This window comes from Podarcis tiliguerta (genome assembly GCF_965153285.1).
Source record: "Podarcis tiliguerta genome assembly, chromosome: 1".
NCBI lineage: Eukaryota > Metazoa > Chordata > Lepidosauria > Squamata > Lacertidae > Podarcis > Podarcis tiliguerta.
Genome location: NC_139534.1, coordinates 52043737 through 52058388, shown reverse-complemented (window position 1 = coordinate 52058388; position 14652 = coordinate 52043737). Strand labels below are relative to the sequence as shown.

At 43.4% G+C, this 14652-nt stretch overlaps 1 protein-coding gene across 14 annotated transcripts in view; it reads left to right on the top strand.

Moving 5' to 3' along the window:
• The window catches only part of TTLL4 (tubulin tyrosine ligase like 4), a 29811-nt gene extending 16370 nt beyond the window's left edge, over positions 1 to 13441 (top strand). For 6 of the 14 annotated variants that reach the window (XM_083454771.1, XM_083454780.1, XM_083454781.1 and 3 more), the window contains 11 exons: positions 917 to 999; positions 1428 to 1556; positions 2281 to 2403; positions 2736 to 2834; positions 3408 to 3542; positions 3978 to 4115; positions 4831 to 4933; positions 6128 to 6338; positions 6965 to 7035; positions 7257 to 7339; positions 9325 to 11643. In XM_083454771.1, coding sequence (XP_083310897.1) covers positions 917 to 999; positions 1428 to 1556; positions 2281 to 2403; positions 2736 to 2834; positions 3408 to 3542; positions 3978 to 4115; positions 4831 to 4933; positions 6128 to 6338; positions 6965 to 7035; positions 7257 to 7339; positions 9325 to 9478 — 1329 coding nt within the window. In that variant the 3' untranslated portion in view covers positions 9479 to 11643. Of the gene's footprint in view, positions 1 to 916; positions 1000 to 1427; positions 1557 to 2280; positions 2404 to 2735; positions 2835 to 3407; positions 3543 to 3977; positions 4116 to 4830; positions 4934 to 6127; positions 6339 to 6964; positions 7036 to 7256; positions 7340 to 9324; positions 11644 to 11667 lie in introns of those variants that run through there. The other 8 variants (XM_083454777.1, XM_083454773.1, XM_083454775.1 and 5 more) reach the window with 3 other exon arrangements.
• The last annotated feature ends 1211 nt before the right edge of the window (positions 13442 to 14652 follow it).

Genomic DNA, 14652 nt, shown 5'->3' with positions numbered 1-14652 from the left:
TGCATATTCTCTTCTTATAGATGGACAGTTTCTACTTGTGTATTCTGGTTCCCTCTTGACTATATCATAGCTTTAGCCCAATAGTCTCTTTAGCTGTCGGTCTCCCTCTTGCTGCAAGTAGGACCTGCACCAGTTTGAAAACCCACCTGTCATCTTCTTCATTCATTTCCTTGATATTGGGAAAGACAGGTGTAGTCCTCCCTGGTGTATTGTTTTAAAATATTCTGGGTTTTTATTCTTTGCAAGCTCGTAAAGGTTGTGAATAAAAGTGCTTCACATTTGCATTTCCCCATGTCATTGAATCTGAGGTGTTTGTGCATTGAATGTTTTAGGTGAAAAGAGTCACACTTAAACATGTAAATGAGGAGAGAAGTCTGGGAGACATGCAGGGGGTGCCTCCTTCTGTTCCTAGGAGCCTCAAACATTTCCTAAAGAGAGAGAAAGCCCCCCCCCCCCTTTTCATGAGGACTAAAGTATTTTCAAAACCCTAGATATTCTCAGACTCGACAGGAGCCACAGTCTGTATTGTACTGCATGACTACAGCCAGGCGCGTTTTTGAAACCTCTAGGGAATTAGCTTATCAGTCAGTGACAGCAAGGAACTCAAAGCTGCTATACACCAACTTGTGAACGTACAAAGCCTTTATTGACTTAAAAAGCCTTTGCTGACATGCTCAGTCTTTGAAAAAGCTGCCACGGTAATAGATTTTAACATACTGCTGAACTTTAAAATTACATTGAGATTTTTGTGATGCTGCTTCTTTGGAGGCTTGTCTTAAGACCGATAGTATTAAAACAAATTCCTTTCATGTACCCCACCTTCCCAGACTATAATCGGATGTTCCAGCTTTGAATTGTAGGATAGCAGCAAATGGATGCAATGTGAACATCGCTCTCTGTCTTTCACTCACTTTAGCCAGCATCAGCTAGAGGCATCGGCATTCAGGTCATCCATAAGTGGAGCCAGCTGCCCAAGCGCAGGCCACTGCTGGTGCAAAGGTAAGCAAGTCCCCCCGCCCTGCCAGTCTTTCTCCACCCTGCTAACAAAAGATTGGCTTTAATATCTTAAGGTATCAAAGAACCAGCTTGTTTCTGATTATACTTTCTGCCGTTGTAAAACTTTACATTGTTCTGTGGGGTTTGTTTCTTTTGCTTCTGCTTCCAGCTAAAGAGTGGAGCAATTGTGGAATTGCTATGATATTGACATGGGTTCAGAAATATGGCTAAAGGAGACCTTTTGCTGTGGCAAGGAGTAGCATTTGTTGAGAAAGCTGGCATTTCATCAGCAGTCTCTCAAACCCCTTAGGGACAGAAACCATCTCCATCAAGCCTCTCCACTGGTGATAATATCCTGAACTTCTTGAGACTAAATCTCTGGGCTACTCTGTGATGTGGTTCCTGTATGCTCACCTACCTTTCTGTTGCAGGTACTTACATAAACCCTACCTCATTGGTGGAAGCAAGTTCGACTTGAGGATTTATGTTTACGTCACATGCTATGATCCACTTCGGGTTTACTTGTTCAAAGATGGACTTGTTCGTTTTGCCAGCTGCAAGTAGGTTTCCTATGAATTGGTAACCTCAGAAAGAGGGTTGGGTTGACTGCTTGTCAGTAGACCAGCTGAGATTCAGGAATAGCAGATTTAATATGTTTTCTGAAAACAGTAGACTAACTATTGGTTGCAGGTGTCATTTGTATTACAGCCTGTGCACATCCTTTTGGTTTAAGCAGTGACTATTGAGAACCAATTATTTGCTTGCACTGTGTAGCTGAGTCTGTGTGCTTTTAAAATAGCAAATTATTAAATGATTTGTTTTATTTTATTCATTTCATAAAACTTATACACTGCTTGATTGTTTAAAAAAACCCCTCAAAGTGGTTTACAAAAAGATAAAACAAAATCAATTAAAAAATTACAGCTGCACTTTAAAACATACAAAAGTCGAAATAATAAGACAGATTATAATTACTTCAAATTCCTAAGCATCTGGATGTTTAGTTAACTGACAAAGTTGGTGAATAACTCAAGTCAGAGCAACTCTTGATGATTAACAGTTTGAATTGTTAAACCAGTCATATCTCTGTGGAGCACACACATTCATTCACATTCTCTCTCACACACACTAGGCTGGAGCTTAGAGGAGATACTTAAAGATTGGTGTGTGTGCCTCTGTCTTTTAGCTCCCACACTGCTAGCATTCCTCCCTCTTCTTGCCATTTCATTTTGATGAGTGATGTCTGCTTACTTAGTGTAAACTTTTGTTCTTCCTTCACCTCAGATATTCCCCCTCTGTGAAGAGCCTCAACAACAAGTACATGCACTTGACTAATTACAGTATCAACAAGAAGAATATTGAATACAAGGCTAATACAGATGAAACTGCATGTCAGGGTCACAAGTGGTGGGTATTGATGAGCAGGAAAGAGAACCCTTTTGTATGTGTTATGTTCTTGACTGGCTTATGTTTTCTTACCTCTCTAGCCCTGAGTAGCCCATATGTGGCCCTACTGTTCCCATAGGAAAGAGACTTTATTTTCATTTATTAAACAAAATGTATAGACCACTTAATCAAAAAAAGAAAGGTCTCATAAGTGGTTTGTATAAAATTGCATTAAAAACATAGTCAGTACTGGGTTCATGTTGCCTTTTTCCTTCAGAGATGGGGGGAGAGGAGTTAATAACACTATCTGGGGCAACCCTAATGCACTTGTGTGCTCTGTTCTGTCTGCACAGGGCACTGAAGGCACTTTGGAGTTATTTGGCCCAGAAAGGAGTTGACAGTGAAGCCATCTGGGAGAAGATAAAAGACATTGTTGTCAAAACCATCATTGCGTAAGTCTCAGGATCTAGTTGTGTTCCCCCCAGCCCTTTGCTTTCAGGAGGACCTCTTTTTGACGGGTCATCTTATCCATTAGCTAAAGATGTGTACCGATGTTTGCAGATGTTTTGAGCAAGTGTGCATCTTTGCTTCTTCCTTGCTGATTTGTACTTCTGGAATCAGATTCTCCTACTGTGTTGTTTCTTGAGGGTTGTTGATTGTTCCTTGGCCCCAAAAGTATCTTGTTTGGATCTTAATAACCTGAAGCAAGGAAGGGTCATGTGCTGTCTTCATCAGGCTCTCATCTGAGCCATGTGGGGAAGGTATTGCTGAAGCCCTGTTTTTGTGGCATGCTTGTACCATATGCCTGGCTAGAGTGACGCATAAGAGGCATAAGATGATGCATAAGCATCATTATAATGAATGATTTTAGAGTGTTGTTTGTGCTGTACTTTTGTACTGTTTTATTGTTGTTAGCCACCCTGAGCCTGGCTTCGGCTGGGGAGGGCGGGATATAAATAAAATTTATTATTATTATTATTAGTTTTGCTGCTCAGGAACAACCTAGCACATGTTTCATTTTCTAGATCAGAGCCCTACATAATCAATCTCGTAAAGATGTATGTGAGACGCCCTTACTGCTGCCATGAGCTGTTCGGGTTTGATATCATGCTGGATGAGAACCTTAAGCCATGGATTCTGGAAGTCAATATTTCCCCCAGGTAAGTTGTGCATGGTGCACCTTTCAGCTTGCACTCTGACTTGGTGCATTTCACTACAATTTCAAGAACACCCTTTACCTCCAGTTTGTCCCACAGATGTATGCTAGGCCTATATGCACAGATGCATGCGTCTGTTTTGCCAATGCCTTACTTCATGTGCTGATGGCTTCCATCTCTTAATGTGAGGGAGGCAACACTTACATTGAACTGTATCACATAGTGTGTCTCTGATTAGTAGGTATGTCTGTGTATTGTGTATGCATGTGGGTATGAGGGGGGAGGGGATACTAAAAGAGAGAGATTGTCTTGCCTTGGAGATAGAGTTCCTCCTTTCTCTCTTTTGGAAATCAAACTTAACAGCTATCTGAAATGCCAAAGCTAGGGCCAAAGACATGAAGATGGGCTTGTCCAATCAAGGTTTTGTTCTCTCTGCAGCCTTCATTCAAACTCTCCTCTGGATGTGAGCATCAAGGGTCAAATGGTCAGAGATGCCCTTAATTTGGCTGGTTTTCTGTTGCCAAGCACAGATGATGTGGCTTCACCCTCTGGAAGTGCCAGCAGCTCCACAACTAGGTTAGAGATCACAACTCAGAAAGAGACGTTTTACTGGGCATCTCATCTTTTGCATTGTTCTTGTTCAGTAGGGGAGTGAGGAGGCCTGAGTTGGAAAGACTGAGAAGAAAAGTTGTTGTGGCAATAGTATGTGTGGCTATAGCACAGAAGCATAGCTGTAGCCTGTATATAGGACTATGCATTTTATTCAGTCACGCTATTGGTACAGAAACTGAATTAAACATCCAAAGAATCTCTGCTTTTGTTATTTGCAAGATGGGCTTGAAAATACCCGGGCAATACCTCGTGCTACCTTGGAAGCTGAGCAGCGGTGGTGATCTCAGACATATTGCCAGGAATACTGGGCTTCGGTAGCTGGAATTGTGTGTTGCTCCCCAACTCAGCTCAGCCACAATAGCTGTCAGGGATGGCAGCAAACACCTGGAGGGCGCCAGGTTGGGGAAAGCATGAAGCAGGCTGGTGAGGGATGGGGCCTGGGGAAGGGAGCATGGCCTGGGAAGAGTCTTGGGGCCCAGATGGGGGGGGCTGGAGGGTTGCACACTGCCCCCATGCCTAAGGTTGCCCATCCTTGATCTATGTCTCCATGGATCATTTGAGGCTTTTTTTCCTTTCTTTTGGCTTAACAGAGTATTGCTTATGATTCTGGCTATAGGTGGCTGAATTGAGGGCACTGACTAACTCTCTCTGTACTAACTTTAATTATTGCTGTGCCCAGCTTGAATAGTGTCGCAAAGGAGAAGAGTAAGTCATCCCTGGAGCTGTTCACTTCTGAGAAAACGAAAAGAGCTTTTTATCTGACCTCAAAAGTGCCTGATCAGGTAGGCGAGAACATGCCTTCCCCAAATACTCTGCCCTCATTCTGAGATCTCATGCATGTTTGGGCTGGAGTTCTCCGCTCTTCTTTGAATCATTTCATTAACTGTTTAATTAAATGAAACCATAAGTAGTGTGCATAAAACATCATAAAATCATCAAACAAGTATACATAACTAAATTATGTTTCTCGCTAGGCTTGCTGAAATAAAAAAAAAGTTTTTAGCAGGGGTGTAAGGGTGCCTGCCTAATATTACTAGACAAGGCGTTACAAAGCATAGCGGTAGCTACACTGAAATATTGACTCGTGCTAGCAGATGATCATTACAATCGCTTGGCTTGGGGAGTGCTTAAGAGTTCAGCCAAGCTCTTTTTCTGACAGAAAATGTGTCCCAACAGGTAAGATGCATCCACACACAAGGAGGAGGTGCTTGTTTATTCACTGAAGGACTGGTATCTGAAGGAGGTTGTATTTGACATAAAGGATATGATTTGGCTAAGTGTGGAAGTTATAAAGAGCTGTATTTCAACTGTATTCAGAGCAAGGCTAGTGTCAAACCTTAAGCCCATCAAACACACAGCATAGCTTAAGAAAATGTTACAAACTATAGTGGTACCTGGGGTTACATACGCTTCAGGTTACACACTCCGCTAACCCAGAAATAGTGCTTCAGGTTAAGAACTTTGCTTCAGGATAAGAACAGAAATCATGCTCCGGCGGCCCGGCCCCATTAGCTAAAGTGGTGCTTCAGGTTAAGAACAGTTTCAGGTTAAGAACAGACCTCCGGAACGAATTAAGTACTTAACCCGAGGTACCACTGTATAGTTAAGACCCAATAGGCCATAGCCACTGGTTGCCATTGTTATAATGGGTGTGCCTTGAAGCAGTAAGATTTCCCATTTCTTACTTACACACATGCTTTTTGGTTTAGTTTGTTCAAGGGGTACAAGAAGCATTTGGGAACCATAACCAAGAACCCTACCTTTTCTTCTTCACCCCCCCCCCAACAAATTCCTATTTGAATATCTCTCTTCTGTCTTTCCACTGCTGTCACAGTGGGAGGGGAATATGTGTTGCGTGGCCACCATCCTAGAGTGGCAATCATAGTGGTTTTAGAGAACTGAAAGTGGCATGCATGTAGACTTGTGAAGTTACCTCCTGGAAAACCAAGGTGTTTCCCTGTCCCTCTTGGCTGCAGGAGTTCTATTCCACCATCCTAGATGTTCTAACACCAGATGATGTACGTGTCCTAGTAGAGACGGAGGATGAATTCGCTCGACGTGGACAGTTTGAGCGAGTTTTCCCCTCGCGCTTCTCCATGCACTACCTACGTTTCTTTGAGCAGCCGCGATACTACAACATCCTTACTTCCCAGTGGGAGCTGAAATATTTCGTGAATAAGGTCAAAGGTAAAAAAGTTCCCATCACCTCCTTCTTGCAAGCTCCCTTCTAGGATAAGCAGTTAGTTGTTTGATCCAGCCCTTTATAAGTAGACTGCATACCTTGCTTTCTAACCCAGAGCTGTCTGTGCTCTTTCACATAGCATTATCCGTCATCCTTACAGGTTTCTAGTGTGGTTTGAGTGTTGCTTCTTGCTGGGTCATTTCTGTCATCTTCCCCACTCCCCACACCTTGCAGCCACATCTTTGGCGTTAGGGCAGAAGTCTTTCTTTATTCTTGCCTACCCCTTTGTCCTTTCATTGGTTTCTATTGGCTACCTTTAAGCCCACACCCTCACCCAGAGCCTTCCTGTTCATCAGTGTTACCTGCTTCTCTTGAGTGTATCCAGATAATTCCATAGAATAGACCAGGAAGTTCAACATCTTCAAATGAGCATCATACCATTGCAGCTTGATTTTTAAACCTGTGTGTGTGTGTGTGTGTGTGTGTGTGTGTGTGTGTTTGGGTTGCTCAGTATCAAGGCCCTGCATTACTTGTACCCACTGCCTTCTTACATCCAGGGCAGTTGCCTAGTAATAGCCCTCAACATTTCACATGTGAACTAGCATTTGTTCTGTGGTGTTCCTTTCTGCAGGGGTGGATCTGCTCAGAAACTGGTGTCACAAAGGCTTTCATAATGGAGTGGTGACAGAATCCACAGTGATGGTAAGGGTGGGCCCTCTTTGCCTTTCCTCATACCTTAGATATGTTCTGCTTTTTCATGAGGGTGCCCATCAGAACTACTTGTTACTAATCAAGTGGCTCTATATTGGTGGTTGTCTTACTGCCTGAAGCACCTTCTCTTTGCTTCACTCAGTTTGAGGTATGCTGGGAGCTAAGAAAGGAACATTCACTAGCTGTCTAACTCTGCACTCTCTCAACTTCAGTGGTCAATTCCAAGATCCCACCTCTATATGAAGAATGAACTCCCTGTGAATGGCTTGAGCAAGATGGAATTAGGCAGAACCAGGTGAGATTGCGAGAACCAGCCACTGTTATATCTCAATACATTTCCAGTTGGGGTTTGTCCATGATTTTTCATCCGTTCCCTTATAGTACAATTCTTTGCAAGTCTGCTCTGAAGTAATCCCCACTGCATTCAATGGGATTTATTCCCAGGTGGTTGTGTGTAGGATTGTAGCCATGCTTAATATATTTTAATGCATGTTAACCTTCTCATGAATACATGGAGAAAAAGGAAACTCTTCTTTGTTACTTATATGCCACCTTTACCTTCCTTACTTCCCTGCCCTGATATATTACCCTTTTGACAAGCGTGATCTTAACTGTTTATGTGCTACTTTCTGCCCCTGTTAGGATGTGCCAGAGGATTAAATTAGAAGCATCTGCTTCTGGGTTTAAACTAACTGTGGTCAATCATTATATCCAGTAAGGGCAAACTATAGTTAGTTTCAACTGGGCTTTTTCAGTGTGGTGCCCACTGAGGCACTCTGCAGTGGCTGTGAGACTTTTCGGCCATTCTGACTTGCAACTCCTTCTTTTAAAAAAATCATGGAGGCTGGATACAGTGCCAATCTTAATTTTCCCTGAGTAGCCCTGAGCCCATGTATGGTCAGGCAGCTTCGATCATGTAGCTGCAAGCTAGGATTTCCTGTTAAGTTCAAACCAGTCCGTTGTCTTAGCCTTTCTTATTTTTACTTCGGTATATATCTGACATAAATAATTATTTGTAGCATTTTTATACTAACTTGTAACACTAAGTATTCTGGGCAGTGTACTTTAAAAAAACATGTAAAATGTAAAAACAAAATGAACACAAAATCACAAACAAAGCTAAATAAAATAAAATAAAACCAGCAACAGAGGAACCAGTAGTACCAAATGTTTGAAAAAAAAACTTTTGACCATGTTTTTAAGTAGGAAAGCCTAGCTGAATAAAAGGCCTTGACCTATGGCTACTCAAAAGTCGGCACCTGCCTCACCTCACCTCACTTGGCAGGGGTGGACTTTTAAAGATGATTTTCAGGTTGGGCTGCATATATGGGAGGAGATAGTCCTTCAGATAACGTAAAGGTAAAGGAACCCCTGACCATTGGGTCCTGTCATGACAGACTCTGGGGTTGCGGTGCTCATCCCGCTTTATTGGCCCAGGGAGCCACCATTTGTCCGCAGACAGCTTCCAGGGCATGTGGCCAGCATGACTAAGCCACTTCTGGTGAACCAGAGCAGCGCACGGAAATGCCGTTTACCTTCCAGCCGGAGCGGTACCTATTTATCTACTTGCACTTTGACGTGCTTTCGAACTGCTAGGTTGGCAGGAGCAGGAACTGAGCAACGGGAGCTCACCCCATCGCAGGGATTCGAACCGCCGACCTTCTGATCGGCAAGTCCAAGGCTCTGTGGTTTAACCCACAGCGCCACCCGTGTCCTTCGGATAACCTAGCCCCAGGTTATTTAGGGCAGGAATGGAGAACCTGCAGCCTTCCAGAAGTTGTTGGCCTTCGTCTCATTCTAGCCAGCATGGCCCATGGTCAGGGATGATTGGCGTTCTAGTCCCAGAACATCTGGAGGGTCACAGATTCTCCATCTCCGTTTTAGGGCTTGAAAAGTTAATACTTGCACTTTGAATTGTCCCCTGGAATAGATTAGAAGCCAGTGTAGATAACAAAGCACAGGCATGATTTAATTTTTCAGCCACTTCCTGTTAACAATCTTGCTGCCCTGTTTTGGAGCAGCTGAAGTTTCTAGACTGTTTTCAAGGCAGCCTGAGGTACAGCACATTGTGGTAATCAGGCCTAGGGAGTGGTGAGCCATAAGCCCTAAATTCTTCTTTCCTATCAAATACAGGGATGACACAGTAGTAATAGAAAGACTGTCGTTTCCTTCAGACGGGTGAAAATGATATGCTATGGAAGTGGTTCTCTCTGTGTGTGCTCTATTCTGTGCTGCAAGACAGATCTGCCTCTCTCTCAGGTTCTGTCTTCTTCCCAACAGCAAAATCCTTGTCCAGCGAGATGGGGAGGAGCCAGTCCGAAGCTCTGAGCCAAACCCTTGCACTCAAAGCTTACCTCAGATTAAATACACAGCTGGAAGTCTCAAGAAACCCACAATCCCTCGGACCCTCAGCAACTCAAGCCTAGTGAAGTGACGGGGGACTGAGTGAGTGGCCAACTTCCCCTTCCTTATGGTCTCAGGAGGGGGCGTACGTGACCTACCTCAACGGAAGCTAGGAGAGCCAGCATGGAAGGATGGGAGGACCTTTCGTCCGGCACGCCCACGTAGAACTATTTTTTTGGAAAGGGAATTGGGTCGAAGAGGAGATGTTTAACTTGGTTAAAAGGGACAAATGCTCTGTTTATAGTTTTTTTTTATGACAAAGGAAGTTGCTAAACACAGAAGCTTGGAAAACCTATTTAACTTTTAGTGTGAGTTCCTTATAGTTTATTGACCTTGCCATGATCGTCACCACTTGAGCCGTAAGTGCCTCTCACTGTTAAGTGCCGACATACTAGGTTTCGCCAGACACTGACAACCTCAATGACCATTTGTGAAATGAGCTGCTACCATGAGGCAATTGCATGTTTGCAATTGACATAATAACCTATGTATTCACAACATGACACAAATTCCTTATTAGCTGAACAGATGGGAAAACAAACTTAAGAATGGCTTAACACCAGTAAATCAGGCAGATTTTTTCATAAACTCTCTGGTGCATGGCCATAAGAGAAATAGGCTTAAACAGTGAGGGAGGTGGTGGGGAATCCAAGAATATTCTTATTCTCTAGGTACACACCCATGTTTACTTAGTTCCTGGGTACAGATTTCCTGATGGACTTTAGTTATGGAAGGTATTTTCTACTTACTTTTTACTCTGGAGAAGCAGATTTTGCAGTGTGCTGGTCCAAAGCACAACTGTGTAGCTTAAGCACTGGCGGTGGTTTCTTAAACAGGAGGAGCATCTCCTTTCGGTTTTAGCTTTGTGCTGGGACTCAGAAAAAGGTGTGCTAAGGTGGCTGCTTCTTGTTCCTCTCTGGTTTAGGGTCAGGTGGTTATCTGTGTTAATCCTCCTAGCATTCATATATACCCTAGAACACTCTCCAGTTCTTTACCCCTAAAGAAGACTATAATTTAGCCCAAGTGGTGCTTGGCTGTATAATTCTTGCTTTAAGTACTGCAGCCTCAGTCAGTGTTATTTCTGATCGGTCAGTGCCTTCTCCTTACTGCTGGATAATTCTGCCTTTTCTCCACTTGTTATACTTTACTCCTAATCTGAATCTGGTACTGGATCCCAGCTTTGGGTCCACTTTTCAGTTGTGTGTGTTTGTCCGGAATGTGTTAGTAAGCTTGCACTTACAGCCAGCAAGGGCCGTTTGCTGTCCTGATCCCTGGGCACTGATAGATGCATCTGTTGCTCTACTTGACTCCTGATACCTTGACACTTAGGAGCATTTCCTGCCTGTACTCAGACACCACGTGCTGGAAGCTGCTAAATTCTGAGCCTTGAGGGTGAACTCAACAACTTCGGCTGCAAGAAATCTTTATTCTTAATGAACGATAGGAGTCCTTTTGTCTCATTTTACACACACACACAGTCAGATGCTATGGACAGCATGAGGCATGCAAGTCCCCTGATGCATCACTGTGCAGTCTTCTATTTTTTCCATGTAGCAGTAATGATATTCCAAATGCCTGTAAGTATTTCTCACTATGATGGTGAGATGTGTTTAGGTGGCTACTTGTGATATAAATGGCCAGAAAAAGGAAGGCATCATTCCTACAGTGCATCTCTCCAAATAGATTGCTTCTCCATTGGTCAGGGCAGTATTTATGAATCACACAGTCCTGGAAATCTCCTGGATACAACTGGATACAGCAGCTGCAATCTAGAATATAGATGCAGTGTGCATTTATTGTTAAAGTGGTTCAAGTCATTGCAGTGAGATTCCCCAGAGCACATAACACCAAAGCAACAGGGCACCTCTTTCTTACTACGACTGTCATTTGCTTATCCTAAGTAACCTCAGTGACTAAGCTCTTAAGAGCAGAAAAGCTGGGAAACATAGAGTTGGAAGCCAAGCCAGGCACACTGGATGTAGTTTTGCTTTCTCCTGGGGCCTTAGCAGTAGAAGCAGCAGCTCTCCTTGCATCATGCCAGGGAATGAGTTGCTAGAAATCATTCCAGATTCTGCCTTGCAGACAGTGACTTACCTTGCGTTTCTGTCTTACTTCACTGGCTGTATTAACACAGGTATCTATCTTGGTGAGACCTTTATGGCATGATCCCCTGAATTAAAGCTTCTTTTCCCCTTGGCTTGTTATTTCCATCCCCTTCAGATTCATCATAACTTCTCTCCAGCTTGGCTCTTCTCTTAGCCAGCTTGGCTGTCGCTGAGGTTGGGAAGATAGAAGTGGAGACGGCTTGCTTCTTCCAAGTTCATACTCTATATGTTCCTGGCTACTAGCTTCATCAGTTGACAGTTATCCCTGCAAAACTTCGTAAACAGAGGGGAAGGGTGTGTTGCACTAATCTCTATTGCGAGACAGCCTTTTCTCCAAAAAGCCAACAGAAGACAGTCTAATCCTTTAGGAGACTTGAGTGTTGAATTTTTGTTTTAATTTCTTATGCCCTTTCTGCAAGCCAAGCCGGGCACATGCTGAGATCTTGGTGAGGCAGTGCATAAGCAAAAGGAGGGCAAGCCAATTTCTAGTAAGGTAATAAAACAAGGGTAGAGGGAGAGTTGGCTTCCTACTGCCAACATCCTCAATATATGTTCAGTTTTAACTTGGTTAAAACCTCTCTCCCTGTTTGCCTGGTACACAAAAATGAAGGCTTGCATTTTGAATCCTCTTTTAGGAACCGACCTATGTGTCCTAGCCGTGCAACAGGTTTTATTTCACTGTCCCCTACTGAAAACTGAGTGTCATGTCCCTTCTTTGGGCTCTGTAGGAGGTTGGTGCCTAATGTGTCCCTCTCAAATCTCATAGCGACAATCTTCTGTGAACTAGCCTGACTCCTAGGATTGTATTGAATGACCTAAAAGAGCTAGCTGTGTAGAAGTGTGAAAGTGGAGAGGCCTCTTCGAGTGTCCTAAAGAATCCTCCCAGCTGGCCGTCTCCCTGAGCCGCCTTATACTCTTGCCACCACCACCCACCCTTCCTGACTTGAGTAATTACGAGCAAACAGGTGTTCAACACTCCTCCAATGTGGTCTACACAGCTATCTCTGTTTCCTGGTATTAACAGGCATTGCTGGTTCTCTCCTTCCCCCATGCCCCATCAGTATTTGAACCTTAGGTGGGTACTACTCTGCACGAAATGTCATGGATCGCTCAATGTAAATTGGTGGAACTCAATTTAGGGAAAAGGCATTGCATTTCTGGCCAAATATCACCCTTCAGCATATGCATATGCTTTGCATGCACAAAATCCCAGGTTCCCAAATAAGGTGGAAAAGACTCATGGCTGAAACCTTAGAGAACCTTTGCCAAGTCACCATAAACGGTGCTGAGGTAGATGGACCAATGGTCTGACTCAGTATAAGGTAACTTCCTATGTAGTGCTTTGTAATGAACTTATTTCCTTGCCCTGGTGGTTTTCTTTTCCCCTAAAGCAAACTATTGCAGTAAATAGAAGCCTCATTGGTTGGTTTTATCTTGCTAAGGTGGATCCTCCAAGCAGTGTGCTATAGAGCTTGATACCGAGAGGAACAAAAAGATGTGCTATGACTTGTGAGGAGCCACCCTATGCAGAAGGGCATAGAATTCTGCCCAAGTGTTTCGGGAATGGGAGAAGATTGCTCTGGGATAGAGGAGAAGCCATCCCAGCACCTTCCACATTTCGGGATTTGAAGCTCGAGTAGCTGCTGTCTCAACTTGCTTAACACAACTATCTTCTTCAGATGGATTTATTCTGCTCAGAGTGAAATGTCAGTGGTCAATTTATTGCTGCACAGAGGGCACTAGTGGTTGTTTGGGTCTTCTGAAGTGTGCATCGAAAAGATCCAGAGGAGGATATACATTTTCAAAAGGATGCCATGAGTCCAATTTAACTCACACTGCTAAATTAAAGATATTTTTTTAAAAAAACAAAATAAATGATTCAAGTGCAAGTATGTGGTCATGACTGTTGTGATATAACTCGGGTGGCAGTAAAGGTAATGTTGGGTGCTTTAGGGATTTTTGAGTCGAGGTGAGCCCTGCTCCTCTAAGCTGCCACTAAGCAGGTTTGCTTATCTAAGAAATACCGTACAAGCAAATTTTCTCCAGGTTGGTATTTAGACCCTGGAAAGCCATGTGAGTTTCTGCTGTCAACACCAAATTCTTGAGAGGAATAGGAGAACAAACATCAACCTCTGTAGAGTGATTGCCTCACTTCACCTAAATTTCTTATACAAGGCCCATTATAGTGAATCTAATAAACTGACTGAGGTTAAAAAAAAGTGGGAAGAAAGTGTGGAGCACATACACTGCTAGTTAAACTTCCTAGAATCTGGCCCATTTTGCTATGGCTTAACACAAATGAGCAAATGGGCATGTTCCTGGAGAGAAGATTGTGGCCCTTTTTCTGCTCCTCTGGTCCTGGTGCCGCTGCACTGATTTGAGCTAACCTACAGTTTGGTTTAGTGATGCATCCAAACCACAGCTTGTGGTTTATCTTGCTCCAAACAGACCATGAGGTCTTGGCAATGTTTGTTCTGTGGCTTACCACTCATGGTTTGTCTGGAGTGAGAGGAACCACGAGCCCAGACTCAGAAGTAATGCTAAGCCAAACTGTGGCTTAACTCACAGCAGCTTGGCTGCAGTAGTAGCTATGGAGGAGGGCTACTCCATAGTTTGACTTAGCAAGGCGTGAAAACTGGGCCTGTCATAAATCATAGCTTTTCTGCTCTGCAAGCAAAGAAAGCTGGTTTGGTTTTTTTGCTCAGCATGGGAGGTAGGAATAGCATATGTGTGCTATTCCAGGCAGATATGCAGTTGTAATATATCTGATTTGCTTAAGCTGCCATAATGTCATGTGGGCAAATCTAATTAATCTTTTATTGCCTAGCAAAAAACAACCACCTTACAGTCTTTCAGAGATATCCAAACAGAATCTATAATTCACACAAAACTATCCTGTCAATTAGATTCCTAATCTCTGGGATCTCTGTGGTCACACTTCCTTTAAAACAGTTATGTACTTTAAAAGTTACAGACTCAGCAGTACTGCTAAGGAAATACGTAGATAAGTTTAAACAAGCCAACCAGCCACTTTAGCCAGGTATGTAGCCAGCAGTGCATCTCCTGGAAATATATACAAGGGGCAATAGTTCATAAAACA